The sequence below is a fragment of the Drosophila erecta genome, unplaced genomic scaffold (assembly GCF_003286155.1).
Source record: "Drosophila erecta strain 14021-0224.00,06,07 unplaced genomic scaffold, DereRS2 tig00000092-arrow-pilon, whole genome shotgun sequence".
Classification (NCBI taxonomy): Eukaryota; Metazoa; Arthropoda; class Insecta; order Diptera; family Drosophilidae; genus Drosophila; species Drosophila erecta.
In genome coordinates this window covers 2,597,938-2,613,553 of record NW_020825207.1, presented here as the reverse complement: position 1 = coordinate 2,613,553, position 15,616 = coordinate 2,597,938, and the positions used below count along the sequence as shown (strand labels likewise).

The 15,616-nt window shown below is 44.5% G+C and overlaps 5 protein-coding genes across 5 annotated transcripts; all 5 read left to right on the top strand.

Annotated features, from left to right (window-relative positions):
• Nucleotides 1-395: 395 nt before the first annotated feature.
• On the top strand, nt 396-2,298 carry LOC6547534 (putative inorganic phosphate cotransporter). The gene is made up of 4 exons (XM_001976264.3): nt 396-513; nt 586-722; nt 779-1,870; nt 1,944-2,298. The coding sequence occupies exons 1-4, from the start codon at nt 492-494 to the stop codon at nt 2,220-2,222; spliced, it is 1,530 nt and encodes a 509-aa protein (XP_001976300.1). The 5' UTR covers nt 396-491; the 3' UTR covers nt 2,223-2,298.
• A 769-nt stretch (nt 2,299-3,067) lies between these two features.
• LOC6547535 (putative inorganic phosphate cotransporter) lies at nt 3,068-4,837 on the top strand. The gene is made up of 4 exons (XM_026980702.1): nt 3,068-3,147; nt 3,335-3,471; nt 3,521-4,594; nt 4,661-4,837. The coding sequence occupies exons 1-4, from the start codon at nt 3,126-3,128 to the stop codon at nt 4,835-4,837; spliced, it is 1,410 nt and encodes a 469-aa protein (XP_026836503.1). The 5' UTR covers nt 3,068-3,125.
• Nucleotides 4,838-5,364: 527 nt separating this feature from the next.
• Nucleotides 5,365-9,630, top strand: LOC6547536 (putative inorganic phosphate cotransporter). The gene is made up of 4 exons (XM_026980653.1): nt 5,365-5,465; nt 5,739-5,875; nt 5,933-7,006; nt 9,418-9,630. Exons 1-4 carry the CDS (start codon nt 5,444-5,446, stop codon nt 9,628-9,630), a joined length of 1,446 nt encoding a protein of 481 aa, XP_026836454.1. The 5' UTR covers nt 5,365-5,443.
• Nucleotides 9,631-10,382: 752 nt separating this feature from the next.
• LOC6547537 (putative inorganic phosphate cotransporter) lies at nt 10,383-12,297 on the top strand. Its single transcript, XM_001976267.3, has 4 exons — nt 10,383-10,483; nt 10,749-10,885; nt 10,943-12,016; nt 12,084-12,297. The coding sequence occupies exons 1-4, from the start codon at nt 10,462-10,464 to the stop codon at nt 12,270-12,272; spliced, it is 1,422 nt and encodes a 473-aa protein (XP_001976303.1). The 5' UTR covers nt 10,383-10,461; the 3' UTR covers nt 12,273-12,297.
• A 1,472-nt stretch (nt 12,298-13,769) lies between these two features.
• On the top strand, nt 13,770-15,452 carry LOC6547538 (putative inorganic phosphate cotransporter). The gene is made up of 3 exons (XM_001976268.3): nt 13,770-13,984; nt 14,051-15,124; nt 15,198-15,452. Exons 1-3 carry the CDS (start codon nt 13,826-13,828, stop codon nt 15,450-15,452), a joined length of 1,488 nt encoding a protein of 495 aa, XP_001976304.1. The 5' UTR covers nt 13,770-13,825.
• Nucleotides 15,453-15,616: the final 164 nt, after the last annotated feature.

Genomic DNA, 15,616 nt, shown 5'->3' with positions numbered 1-15,616 from the left:
ATGGAGGGGCTGGGGCTGAAAGTCTGGGCCACTAGTCTGAAGGATCCCACGGGCGTGATCCAGATAATTGAAATTGGCACTGGCCGATGATAAGATATAACTAAAGCCTCGGCCACTGAAGAGGCTCAGCAGATAACACGGCTTTGACTGACAACAATCGGTTCGGGAAAGTCAATGACGTCTTCGAAGTTCTCTGATTGCTTGATGCAATACCCTTTAATGCGTATCGCATCCGGATTTCGAGCGCCGTCCCACCCACCAGCTGCTGACCCTATCAGTGGTCCGTAGTGGAAGCGCTATCACCATAGCTTATCAATATCGTATTTGCAAAGTGCCCTGATTTGGTGCCCATTAAGCGGGTATCACTTGAGTGACGGCGGTTCGATTAGCTCTTCAATAAAATCGGAGGTGTTAAGCGAGCTGGCTGCAGGTTAGGAGTTGAGTTTCATTTCGATCTCTAGCGGGTGTGGTTCCATATAAACAGTGCGGATATGACGGCGGAAACGAATACGGGTTGGTAAAGGGTCCTTAAAGGATGTGAAGTGCCTCGAAGTGGCAGACCCACTTAAGTGTCTTACTCAACAGGTCCGATGATCGGCCAGCGTCATATGCAGTCCTTCTTGCTCTTTCTGGCCATTGTGGTCAACTATATGGGCAAGTTTAATGCCGGAGTTGCGGTTGTGGCAATGACAAACGCGGAGAACACTAACCCAAAATTTCCAGTAAGTTTTAGTAGGTACCTTTGGCAGCTCTTAGCTAAATGCGTCAATTTCCATAGGAGTACGAGTGGAACGAAATGCAGCGATCCTACATCCTGTCCAGCTTCTTCTGGGGCTACATAATGACACAGTTCATAGGAGGATGGCTGTGCAGGCGCTATGGAGCCAGGATAACGATGTTCGTGTCCACCATTGGGTCAGCCCTAATGGTTGTCCTGATCCCATGGTGCGTTTCCTGGGGCGGCTGGCAAGCGTATTGTGCCATTCGCATGTCCATGGGCCTGTTCCAGGGCTTCCTGTTCCCCTGCATTCACGCCCACCTGGCGAACTGGTGTCCAGTGAACGAGCGAAACCGGCTGGGAGCGTTGGCGAACACGGGTATTGATTTCGGTACCTTGGTGGCCATGTTTGCGAGTGGATTATTGGCAGCCTCGAGCATCGGATGGCCCGGCATCTTCTACGTCTCCTGCGGCATGGGCGTTATATGGTGCATCGTCTGGTGGATTTTCGGAGCCAACCATCCCAGGGAATCCAAGTTCATCGGCGAAGCGGAACTGAACTACATTGAGACCTCGATCAACTCCAGTCGCAAGGCGGAGGAGGCAGAGCTAAAGGCCACTGGACCCATTCCGGTGCCGTGGAGGGCGATTTGGACATCAGTTCCCTTCTGGGCCTTGATAGTCACCAGGTGCTGTCAGTCGTGGGGATATTCCACCCTCCAGACCGAGATGCCAGCCTATATGAACGGTGTGCTTTTGATGGACATGAAGAGCAATGCTCTTTACTCCGCCCTTCCATATTTTACATCCTGGATTATGGCCTTTGTGTACCTGATCATCGCGGATATCCTGCTGAACAGGGGCATCATGTCCATCACTGGCATTCGCAAGAGCGTGAACACTATAGCGTTTATTGTGCCCGCTGCAGCTCTGATTGGAGTTAGCTTCCTGGACAGTACCCAGAAGACCCTGGCCGTTGTGCTGATGTGCGCCAATGTGGGAGTAAACGCTGGTTCCACCATTGGTAGTACCATAAACACCATCGACTTGTCCCCCAATCATGCTGGCATTCTCATGGGAATTTCAAATACGGCATCGAACACTGTGCCCATTTTGACGCCTCTTCTTGTGGGCATCATCGTCAAGGATGAAGTGAGTATAAATGGAGTTCCCCCACAGAGTAAATGACTCAACTGTCTGAATCTTTTGATTATTTGATTACCAGGGCGATCGGGAGCAGTGGCAAATTGTGTTTATTATATCCGCCATCATCTTTTGTGTGGGCAACATCATCTACGTAGTCTTTGGCCAGATGGTTAGTCAGCCCTGGGATGCACCCGACTTTATGGATAAGCAACGATCCGCCAATCTTCAAGAGGTGGGACTTTCCAAGGCTCTGGAGGCACAGCGTAGTGAGAAAGTGGAGGAAGCGAAGCGCAAGGAAAGTGAAGCTGATTCAGCTAAGAGTGAATCCAATGAAAACGAGGGTACTACGGAAAATTAAGCAGCAAGGACGAAATTTGATGTCATAGGATAACTTAATACCCTATACCTCGAAATCCCTAGGAATTTTAGCAACGGCTGGTCCGAAGTAGCTTTAAATAAGTCAATTGTGTTTCCAATGAGTATTTTAAGATGTAAATATAGAAACTATACTTGAATGATCCCACGACCTTGTCGATTTAAATTTGGGAAACAGGCCCACCAAGGCATCATGTCAATTCTTTATCAATGAAGGCTGATTACTATAAGAACTTCGGAGTGCTGATCGTAAATAGGCAATTGACGTGTGTATTGTGTGGAAATAAGATCGATCTCTTCTCCAATTAGTTTGACATGTGTTTCAACTACCAGCAACTTGAAGTTCGATAAGAGGGCAATGCGTAGCAGTTGTACTATTGATAAGTACGTGGGATTATCGCTACCAGTGAAAGTATTGCTCCAATATCAATAGCACAATTATGACCTTAGAGTTCTCGCTTCCTAGACATGCCACAGCTACAGATACCACCTAATCAAAATCCACATTGTACTAGGTCAGTTTTTTAGATTTAAACGTTGATTATGAGTCCGCGATTATAATGTGGTAAATATAATTTATTACCGGAGGTATTAGATTTCGTTTATCTGCAATTTAGATTTTCTAATCTTGGAATAACAAACGGCATTTTAATTTCCACCATGATCCCAATCGCGTGCCACATTCTCATAAGAATTCACATGAACTATTTGTGTTAACACGTACGCGTTTGAGCCTTATCACAGGATAATCAGCCTGATTAGCTGGAAAGTTGATAATCAACTCGCACGATTAAAATCGCGGCAGGGTGCGATTGACTCGAGTTCAATTCCATTCTATTCTGCCATTTTGGAGGCATAAGGTCAATCGTCCACCTACACTGCAAGGATGACAGCTGAAATAAATAAAGGTATGGAAGGAATGTATTCTTTTAAATTCGGGTAAATGTAAATGTGAGCTGTTCGAAGTAATAGATGGACTTTAATCGATAGTAGTTGCAGGGTGTTTGACCACTTGGCAAACAGGATGTGATTTATTACATTTTTATGGTGACTAGTTGCAAACGAAATACGAAGGATTTTTCTTAATGATTGCAGGACCCCTACTGGGAATGCGACACGTTCAAACCCTGTTGATTTTCTTCAACATCACGATTTTGTACATCGGTCGACTGAATGTGGGCGTATCCGTGGTGGCGATGACGAATGCCGACTCTACTAATCCGCATTTTCCAGTGAGTCACACAGTCTTCACTCAATAACTTTCATCACTGTATTTCTCAGGAATACGATTGGAGTTTGACCCAGAGGTCGTTCATAATATCCAGCTTCTTTTGGGGATACATCATCACCCAGTTCCTGGGAGGATATCTGTGCAAGCGTTATGGAGTCAAGAGTGTCCTGTTCTGCGGCTCCTTTGCATCAGGTGTCTTCAGCGCCTTGACCCCGCTCTTCATCAGCTTTGGCGGATGGCAAGCTTACTGCGGTATTCGGGTCCTGATGGGCTGTGCCCAGGGCCTGATCTTTCCCTGCATCTATCAGCACTTGGCCAGATGGTCACCGCCCGCGGAGAGGAATCGCCTGGGAGCCCTCAGTCACACAGGCATCGAGTGTGGCAATGTGAGTGCCATGTTCCTTAGCGGAATGATAGCCAAAAGTGCCATTGGCTGGCCAGGAATATCGTACGTCTCCGCGGGATTGGCCTTCGCCTGGTGTGCCTTTTGGTTCATCTTCGCTGCCAACAATGCATTGGAATCTCGTTACATAGGCGAGGCAGAGCTTCACTATATCGAATCGTCCCTGGAGCACAGTGAGGACTATCACAAGACCCTCATTCCCGTTCCTTGGATGGCGATTTTCACCTCGACACCATTCCTTGCTCTTATAGTAACGCGTTGCTGCGAGACCTGGGGTCTGAGTACCCTGCAGGCTCAGATCCCAACCTATATGAACGGCGTTCTGGGCATGGACATGAAAAGCAATGCATTCTTTTCGGCGTTACCATTTTTGGCCATGTGGATTATGTCGTATGTGTACCTGATAACGTCTGATTTTCTGCTTGCCGGAAACAGACTTAGCTTGACGGCCCTCAGAAAGACCTTCAACTCGTTGGCCTTCTGGATTCCTTGTGCGACTTTGATTGGAATCGGATTTCTGGATATGGACCAGAAGAACCTGGCCATTGCTTTGATGACCATAAGTGTTGGTGTCAACAGTGGAGCAACAATTGGTTCCTCCTTGAATACCATAGATTTATCTCCAAATCATGCGAGTATTCTTATGGGAATAGTGAACACGGCTGCAAATGTAGTGCCCATAGTTACCCCTCTAATAGTTGCCTGGATTGTTCAGGAAGACGTAAGTTTCGCCTTTAAAGCTTATAAAAAAAAAGTCGTTATAATAATATACTGTTCTCTGTTTCAGGATAACCGTGCTGAGTGGCAGATAGTGTTTATAATCGCGGCAGTCATTTTCTTCATCGGAAACTGCGTGTTCTTGTGTTTTGGAACGGCTGTTTCCCAGCCATGGGATGCTGAAGACTACCTCGCAGTTAAGGAACCAGAACATAATATAACTCCAGCTTTCACGGATAGCTGGTAAAGGTATTGATGGCTCCCCCAAGAAGTCCTTGATGTAGAAGTCGCACTAGATCGATGGCATTTAAGCCTCCAGTATACATAGGTACTAAATAAATACCGAAAAAATCAAAATAAAAAGGATTGTTATTGTTCAATTTTATAAGACGTTTCGTTTCTTCATTAAACGTCATTTGGTGTATTTGAACTACAATTTTTCAGCAATTAGTCCTAATCACATGCCAATGGCTACCATAATTGGCCATGTCGCTTATGTGGAATCGATGTATCACCGAATCGTGCCTGGATTTTGCTTAGGAATTGTAAAGAACGATATTTCCCAGTGATATATTGTTTGAGTTCTTACAGACATCCTAACTAATAACTAATTATTGCTTTTAGAAAGGTGCAACATTTATTTTATGCCGCTGGTTAATACAATGGTTAAATTGGCACGCTTTATGTCCTTATCATCTGAGTTGTTTCAGATAAGCCAAATTCGGCTTATCGGCTAATTCAATTTGAATTTAAATTCATTCCATGTTCGTGGGCTCACTCACTCAACTTCCCACAGTGATTCCGATCGGTCGTGTGAAAGAAGTGAGGAAGTGTTTTGTTGACCAAATCGAAAATGTCGGCCGAGACGAACAAAGGTGTGTGTGAGCAAATCCTCCGGTTCGGATAAGAGTTTGTGAATGAGATGACACCCTTTGATGACACAATTCCAACGCCCTTCACGGATCAGACCTTGCACTCCGTCTGGAAAACTTCTAGACTTTCCGCACGCGTATTAAGTGGTCATAAATTACTCCAATAATGACGTGATAACGAAGTCTCAAGAGCAATTCAGATTTTTTTGCCCAACTGCTTGTAGACAGGAAGTAGCAGCGATAATACGTTATGTTATGTTCGTTATGGTATTGCAGGACCTGTTCTGGGAATGCGACATGTCCAGGCCCTACTGATCTTCCTCAACATAACTACAATATTCATAGGTCGCCTTAATGTGGGAGTGTCTGTGGTGGCAATGACCAATGCGGAAACCACGAACCCGGACTTTCCGGTAAGAATAGGGTTCCTGCCAAGAAAATACCCCTTAGCTCATTAGCGTCTCTCCTAGGAATACGACTGGACGGAGGCGGAGAAGTCGTACATATTCTCCAGTTTCTTTTGGGGCTACATCTTCACCCAGTTTCTAGGCGGTTATCTGTGCAAGAGCTTTGGAGTCAAGAGTGTAATGTTCTGGGGTGTCTTCGGATCTGGTGTCTGCAGTGCTTTGACCCCGCTCTTCATCGGATTTGGCGAATGGAAGGCCTACTGCGGAATTCGAGTACTCATGGGATTGGCCCAGGGAGTGATCTTCCCCTGCATTCATCAGCACCTGGCCAAATGGTCACCTCCGGCGGAAAGAAATCGGCTGGGGGCTCTCAGTCACAGTGGAATGGAGTGCGGCAATGTGAGTGCAATGTTTCTGAGCGGAATGATAGCCAAAAGTGCCATTGGCTGGCCAGGAATATCGTACGTCTCCGCGGGATTGGCCTTCGCCTGGTGTGCCTTTTGGTTCATCTTCGCTGCCAACAATGCAGTGGAATCTCGTTACATAGGCGAGGCAGAGCTGCACTATATTGAATCATCCCTGAAGCACAGTGAGAATCATCACAAGACCGTCATTCCTGTTCCCTGGATGGCGATTTTTACCTCGGCACCATTTCTTGCTCTAACAGTTGTGCGATGTTGCGCGACCTGGGGTCTGAGTACCCTGCAGGCTCAGATCCCAACCTATATGAACGGCGTTCTGGGCATGGACATGAAAAGCAATGCATTCTTTTCGGCGTTACCATTTTTGGCTATGTGGATTATGTCGTATGTGTACCTGATAACGGCCGATGTTTTGCTGGCCGGTAACAGACTTAGTTTGACGGCCCTCAGAAAGACTTTCAACTCGTTGGCCTTCTGGATTCCTAGTGCGACATTGATTGGAATCGGATTTCTGGATATGGACCAGAAGAACCTGGCCATTGCTTTGATGACCATAAGTGTCGGTGTCAACAGTGGAGCAACAATTGGTTCCTCCATCAACACCATAGATTTATCCCCGAATCATGCGAGTATTCTTATGGGAATCGTGAATACAGTTGTAACTGTAGTGCCGATAGTAACCCCTCTGGTTGTTGGAGTTATTGTTCATGAAGACGTAAGTTTTGACTGTTAGTGTTTATCACCTCTTAACAAGGTAAAAACTACTGACTTTTCATACGAAAGTTGTGATATCACTTTCTTCCTGAATCCTATAATTTCATCAAAATCTTTTTCAGTTTAGTTTCTGCGTAACCTTTTGATTGCTGTATCACCTGTTATATTGTTCTAAATGTTTTGACTCACCCGCTATTGGCAGCACTGTGGTTTTAGCCTCCAGCTACTTAACTATCCGGATGCCGTACATCAGCCGGATTTTTGCGATGGCTGCTTAGCTAGCCCATTTCAGAAGTGCAGAGGAGGGCTCTTCGAAAACTCGAAGTTCTGCAGCAGCTTAGGTAGCCCGTTTGAGAAGCGCAGAGGAGGGCTCTTCGAAAACTCGAAGTTTTTTCCGGCAGCAGCTTAGGTAGCCCGTTTGAGAATCGCAGAGGAGGGCTCTTCGAAAACTCGGGTTTTTCGGTAGCTGCTTAGGTAGCCCATTTGAGAAGCGCAGAGGAGGGCTCTTCGAAATCTCGGTGCGTTCGATGGCAGCTTAGGTAGCCAGTTTGAGAAGCGCAGAGAGAGGGCCAACTTTTTGGCTCGACCATAAAACGAGAAAAACTGTTACGCCCACACTTCTGAGAAATGTGATATTCTTTTACTTTTTATATACCTTATCTTCATCGGATTTTGAAGTGGCATACCTCCTAATGTTTCCTCCTTGCGTAATTATCTAAAAATCTGCATTCAAATTTAGAAATCTATTTTTTTTTATTTTTTTGTAATTTTTCTTATGTATAATGTTGAAGAAATCCAAATAATGAAAAAATGCCCTAAGGCTGAAGTTCTAAACTCCATAACTCAACTCATCTTCATCGGATTTTGAGGTGGCATACTTCTAAATGTTTCTGACGCAATTCTCTAAAAATCTGCATTCAAATATAGAAATCTATTTTTTTTTTAATTTTTTTTCAATTTTTCTGATGTAATGATTTGTAGAAATCCAAAAAAATGAAAAAATGTCCCAAGGCTGAGTTTCTAAACTCCATAACTCAAATTATTTTAATCGGATTTTGAAGTGGCATATCTCTAAATGTTTCTGGCGCAATTCTCTAAAAATCTGCATTCAAATTTAGAAATATATTTTTTTTCAATTTTTCTGATGTAATGATTTTTGTAACTTTTCTGATGTGATGATGTTGTGGAAGCTCAAAATGTCCCAAGGCTGAAGTTCTAAACTCCATAACTCAACTAATCTTAATCGGACTTTGAAGTGGCATACCTCTAAATGTTTCTGGTGCAATTCTCTAAAAATCTGCATTCAAATTTAGAAATTTATTTTTTTTTAGTTTTTTTGTAACTTTTCTGATGCGATGATGTTGTGGAAACTCAAAAATGTCGCAAGGCTGAAGTTCTAAAGTCTATAACTCAGGCTATATTAATCGGATTTTGAAGTGGCATACCTCTAAATGTTTCTGGTGCAATTCTCTAAAAATCTGCATTCAAATTTAGAAATTTATTTTTTTTTAGTTTTTTTGTAACTTTTCTGATGCGATGATGTTGTGGAAACTCAAAAATGTCGCAAGGCTGAAGTTCTAAAGTCTATAACTCAGGCTATATTAATCGGATTTTGAAGTGGCATACCTCTAAATGTTTCTGGAGCAATTCTCTAAAAGTCTGCATTCAAATTTAGAAATTTATTTTTTTTTAGTTTTTTTGTAACTTTTCTGATGTGGATGATGTTGTGGAAACTCAAAAATGTCTCAGGGCTGAAGTTCTTAATTCCATAAGTCAACTTATCTTCATTGGATTATGAAGTGGCATACCTCTAAATGTTTCTGACGCAATTCTCAAAAAATCTGCATTCAAATATAGAAACCTATTTTTTTTTAATTTTTTTGTAATTTTTCTGATGTTTGATGGTTGAAGTAATCCAAAAAAAATGAAAAAATGTCCTAAGGCTGAAGTTCTATACTTCATAACTCAACTTATCTTCATCGGATTTTGAAGCGGCATACCTCTAAATGTTTCTTGCGCAATTCTCTAACAATCTCCATTAAAATATAGAAATCTATTTTTTTTTTAATTTTTTTGTAATTTTTCTGATGTATAATGTTGAAGAAATCCAAAAAAAATGAAAAAATGCCCTAAGGCTGAAGTTATAAACTCCATAACTATACTTATCTTAATGGGATTTTGAAATGTATTTTATTTTAAACACCTATATATCTTGAAAATTTCTATAGATGTGCAACACTTCGCAACACCACGCCACACTTTTAAAAAGATTTAAGTTTTATTTCATTTTAATTTTTTCACCCAATTTCTACAGATATTCCAGAAAATGTTTAAATTTCTCGTTTGCACTAGCTCCACTAGCTGAGAAACGGGTATCTGATAGTCGGGTAATTCTATCATGTTTCATTTCAGAATAACCGTGCTGAGTGGCAGATAGTGTTTATAATCGCGGCAGTACTCCTCTTTATCGGAAACTGCGTGTTCTTGTGTTTTGGAACGGCTGTTTCCCAGCCCTGGGATGCTGAAGACTACCTCACAGTTAAGGAACCAAAACTAACTATAACTCCATCTATCCATGAAACTGGTAAAGGTATTGACGGCTCTCCCAAGAAGTCCTTGATGTAGAAGTCGCACCAGATCGATAGCATTTAAGTCTGAGATTATTATTAAATGTAATTCGACGTAAATCTAAATCAGTACGTTACGTTTCTTTATTAAACGTAAACATTTCATGTGTTTGATTTAAAATTTTTCAGCGATTTGTTCTTATCACGTATCGTCAGAAGTTAACTGCCGTGGCCATAAATCACTTCTATTATGGCGAGTCCAACTATTTAATGGCAAGAACTGCTCTTGATTGTAACACTTTATTTGGTGAACCGGTAATGGAAATGCTACTGCTGTCCCTAATCTTTATGGTTAGTTTTATTCATCAGAGTATCTCGTTTAACAGTAGAAAATGAACTGATATCTGCATCGAGATATACATGAGTAAAGGTTCGATTAGAGCTCGTTCTTGGCTAAGTACTCTGAAGGCCGAAATGCCCACCTATCCAAAAGGGGCTCTCAATATGGCCCTAAGGAGCAATGCATTTTGTGCTTCTGTGTTACTTTTGTGGCTTTTATAACCAAATCGTGATAGAATCCTTATGAGGTTTGCAGAAACAAATGTTTCCCTTATGATTTATTAATTAACTATTTACCAACATTCTAATTGGCGCTTTTGGAGAGGTACAACCTTCATTTTATAAAGAATGTTAACTCAATGGCTAAATTCGCCCGCTGTTTGACCTTATCACTTGAGTTGTATCAGATAAGCCGAATTCGGCTTATCGGCTAATTCAATTTGGATTTAAATTCATTCCATGTTCGTGGGCTCACTCACTCAACTTCCCACAGTGATTCCGATCGGTCGTGTGAAAGAAGTGAGGAAGTGTTTTGTTGACCAAATCGAAAATGTCGGCCGAGACGAACAAAGGTGTGTGTGAGCAAATCCTCCGGTTCGGATAAGAGTTTGTGAATGAGATGACACCCCTTGATGACACAATTCCAACGCCCTTCACGGATCAGACCTTGCACTCCGTCTGGAAAACTTCTAGACTTTCCGCACGCGCATTGAATGGTCATAAATTACTCCAATAATGACGCGATAACGAAGTCTCAAGAGCAACTCAGATTTATTTGCCCAACTGCTTGTAGACGGGAAGTAGCAGCGATAATACCAGTTCGTTATCTTATTGCAGGACCTGTTCTGGGAATGCGGCATGTCCAGGCCCTACTGATCTTCCTCAACATAACTACAATATTCATAGGCCGCCTTAATGTGGGAGTGTCTGTGGTGGCAATGACCAATGCGGAAACCACGAACCCGGACTTTCCGGTAAGAATAGGGTTCCTGCCAAGAAAATTCCCCTTAACTCATCAGCGTCTCTCCTAGGAATACGACTGGACGGAGGCGGAGAAATCGTACATACTGTCCAGTTTCTTTTGGGGCTACATCTTCACCCAGTTTCTAGGCGGTTATCTGTGCAAGAGCTTTGGAGTCAAGAGTGTAATGTTCTGGGGTGTCTTCGGATCTGGTGTCTGCAGTGCTTTGACCCCGCTCTTCATCGGATTTGGCGAATGGCAGGCCTACTGCGGAATTCGAGTGCTCATGGGATTGGCCCAGGGAGTGATCTTCCCCTGCATTCATCAGCACCTGGCCAAATGGTCTCCTCCGGCGGAAAGAAATCGGCTGGGGGCACTCAGCCACACTGGTATCGAGTGCGGCAATGTGAGTGCCATGTTCCTCAGCGGAATGATAGCCAAGAGCTCACTGGGCTGGCCTGGAATCTCATATGTGTCCGCTGGAGTGGCCTTCTTCTGGTGTGCATTGTGGTTTCTCCTCGCAGCCAACGATCCCACGGAATCTCGTTTCATTGGAGAGAAAGAACTGCAATATATTGAGTCGTCTCTAAAGCACAATGAGTCATACCACGCCACCGTTATCCCCATTCCCTGGATGGCAATTATGACATCGGCACCATTCCTGGCCCTGCTCATAGTGCGATGCTGTGAGAACTGGGGACTGAGCACTCTGCAGGCCGAGATCCCATCCTACATGAACGGAGTCCTCGACATGGACATGAAGAGCAATGCGTTCTTCTCGGCACTCCCGTTCCTGGCCATGTGGTGCATGTCGTATATATACCTAATCACAGCCGAAGTGTTCTTGGGCAAGAGCTCGGTTTCCTTGACGGTTTTGAGGAAGACCTACAACTCGATTGCCTTCTGGATACCTGCCGCCACCTTGGTGGGCATTGGCTTCCTGGACAAGGATCAAAAGAACTTTGCGATCGCTTTGATGACCATCAGTGTGGGCGTGAACAGTGCTCAAACCATTGGCAGTGTTTTAAACACCATTGATCTGTCGAAAAATCATGCCAGCATTCTAATGGGAATTGTAAATACAGCGGCGAATTTTGTGCCCATTGCCACTCCCCTGGTGGTTGGATGGATTGTAGAGGATAATGTGAGTGCTGGCAAAAGCTGGTTAGTAGTGAAGATTTTTAATTACGGTTTGTATCCTTTCCTTTCAGTCTGATCGCTCGCAATGGCAGATCGTATTCATCATTGCCGCCGTAATCTTCTTTGTGGGCAACTGCATTTACTTGGTGTTTGGCACGGCTGTAACTCAGCCCTGGGATGCCGAGGACTATCTCCAGTTGAAGAGCCCGGAACTTTCCCATAAACCTTACAAAGTAACGATAACTCCAAACATAAATTGAATAGTAAAATCATTAAATTCCTAACATGCATTGATTTTAAAGGCCCCTCAGGGTAGATATAAGTTATGAAAATCTAATTAACAGATTAGCGTTTTGGTTATATTCGTGCACTTTAGTTGTCTACAAGTCAAGTACTAGCAATGGTTGAAGATAGCAAACAATTCTTTATCTATAATTGGCTCTCCAAATAAGTAATGCTTTAGATTTTGCAAAGGCAATTGAGTACTACATAACTAAATATTGTTAATTAAAAGTGCGCGGTCTCAAGAGCTAGTCAGCTTTTAGTGTTTTGCTTTTTCAACAATATAGATCAATATAGACCAAACAACAATATATTCTTGTGATTATAATTTCCTTAATTACCGCCGCATGTAGTCTGAATTATACAGCACTTAGTTCTGCATTTAAGATGACGTTTCTGAAGACCTAAAAATAGTATCTTACGCATAACGATCTCGCCCAATGATTTTGTGATAATAATTGGCAATGCCCACAGTATCACTAAATGATTCGGAAATGACATTCATTGCCACACCTTTATGTTTTCTCTTGGAACAACAATTTAAGGCGTGACCCATATGGCTCCCACTTCGAGGAAGTTACTCATCGTTCAGAATGGATGGAAACCCAATTTTCAATTCTTCTGCTAAGATCTGTGGGGTAAAGCTCTGGTATCCCTGAGCAGCTAACTAAAGCTCTTCTGGTAATCTCAAATGGACTCTACTTAGCTTTGGCTCAAAGAACACTCAAGCTAGGGGAATCACTCGAGATTGTGATGGTTGAGATTAGAGTTTTCTTTAAAATAATAAAGTTCAATAAATTGACAGAAATATTATAAATACCTCGACTGTGTGGCTCGGTACAGTATCGATTAGTTGATTATTTATTTAACTGGTAGCATCGCTTATCAGGTGCGTTCCATTGTTTCGACCTGATTGCGACCATAAAGAATACTATTCCAAAAAAATAAATAAACTCATTCATTTATGGCGGCTCTATCGAGTAGAGTTGCCTCTTTCCGCTTTCCGTTTTGAGCTTTTAGTGGATCGGATTTGCTTTTTCCACGGCTTCAGGCCTGGCGGGCAAAAACTTTTGTTGCTAATCGTGTCATAAATCTTTTGGGCAAATAAACACGTCTCTGGCTAAAGTCGAGTGTTGGGTGGGAGTGCTTATTTTTTAGCCACCACTTTGTGTAAATCCATCAATATTTACTGATAATACGTAGGAACATATGCATATGCTTTCTCCACCCGCCAGCGGATCGTACAACAATGGGTCCGCTACGTCAGTCGACTTCTGGAACGAGGAGTTGCGTCAAAGTGTCTCCGATCGTCGATCTTGTTTGTCCCAGAACCATCTCTCTGGGGACTCACATGCGAGTCCCCGGGCCTAGAGATATGTGGGTGAATGATATCGCCGTGCGGGTCGGCCCAAGCTTTCAAAGCTTTCCGCTGTCGTATAAATGTTGGCAATACAAGGGCGACTGGGCTTAGAACCATTCCGCCCATCTAGCAGTGCAGACCTGGGTAGCTAACTGGACTAACTTGGTGATCATGACCCACAAACCGTGCAAGGGGCCTCGTCTGGGCGTGCGACATCTGCAGTCGTTCCTGCTCTTTCTCGGCCTGACCGTGATGCACATCGCCCGGCTGAATGTGAGTGTGGCCATTGTGGCCATGACTAATGCGGCCACCACGAATCCCAATTTTCCGGTAAGCTTCAAGTGATATTCTCTGCGCAAGGTACAACCTAGCTGACGTGGCCATTCTCCCTCGCAGGAGTTCGAATGGACGTTGAAACAAAAGTCGTACATACTCTCCAGTTTCTACTGGGGCTACATCCTGACCCTGTGTCCTGGCAGCTTCCTGTGTCGTCGCTACGGCGCCAAAGTGGTCCTTTTTGTGGCCAGCTGTGGCACTGCCGTGTTCAGTCTGATGACCCCGTGGTGCCTCACCTGGGGAGGATGGCAGGTGTTCTGCGCCATCCGCATTCTGCAGGGCTTGTTCCAGGGCGTGATCTTTCCCTGCGTCACCGAGCACCTGGCCATGTGGTCGCCACCGGAGGAGAGGAACCGCCTGGGCGCCTTCAGCTACACGGGCACGGATTGCGGCACTGTACTGGCCATGTTCATAAGTGGCATGATTGCCAAGGGAGCGCTGGGCTGGCCGGGCATATCCTATGTGTCTGGAGCCCTCTGCGCCGCCTGGTGCTTCCTCTGGCTGATATTCGCCTCCAACAACGCCACAGAGTCCCGATTCATTGGCGAGGCCGAGTGCAAGTACATCGAATCCTCGCTGGAGCACAATGAGGACTTCCACGATCGCACCATACCCATTCCCTGGAGGGCGATCTGGACTTCTGTGCCCTTCCTGGCCCTGCTGGTAACTCGGTGTGCAGAAACCTACGGACTGAGCACCCTGCAGGCGGAAATTCCCTCCTACATGAACGGAGTGCTCAACATGGAAATCCAGAGCAACGCAGTCTTCTCATCGTTGCCCTTCTTGGCCATGTGGCTGCTGTCCTACGTCTATCTGATTGCCGCCGATGTGCTGCTCAAGAAGAAGATCCTGTCGCTAACCTCCGTGCGTAAGCTGTTCAACACGCTCTCCTTTTGGATTCCGGCCGCCGCCCTGATCGGCATTGGATTCCTCAGCGAGGAGAACAAGAATCTGGCCATCGTGCTGATGACCGTGTCGGTGGGTGTGAACAGTGGAGCCACCATTGGTAGCTCCCTGAATTCCATCGATCTGTCACCCAATCACGCTGGTATATTGATTGGCTTGAGTAATACGGTGGCGAACGTTATTCCCATCCTCACACCACTGATTGCGGGAGAGATCGTGGCTGATAAGGTGAGTCAGGCGTCGAAAAATGTTATGGAAAATCCCAGATCGAAAACAATAAAAATATTTCCCAATTTCGCAGCACAATCGCGGCCAATGGCAGATCGTCTTTGGACTGGCAGCTGTCATATTCTTCGTGGGCAATGTGGTCTTCATCATCTGGGGAACGGCCAAGGCGCAGCCCTGGGATGCGGATGACTTCCTGAAGCCCAAGGACACGGAGTCCGCCTGCAAGAAGTCCAAGATCCTTCCCGCAGAAGTGGCGCCGCCCATCGATCCCGTCCTGGAGCAGCAAATCAGTTGGCCGGAGCGGTATACTGCCAAAGCCATCGAGTGATTTGTGGCGGATTTGTTAATCAGTATTAACCATAAGTAGGCTGTAATTTATATTTATTCTATTTATAAGGCGTGACCGTAGCACGAGGCTTAAGTAAATTATTTTCGATTGAATCGCTTTGTTGTTACCAATCGCTTGTGAATTCGGCACTCGAATCGAGGAAG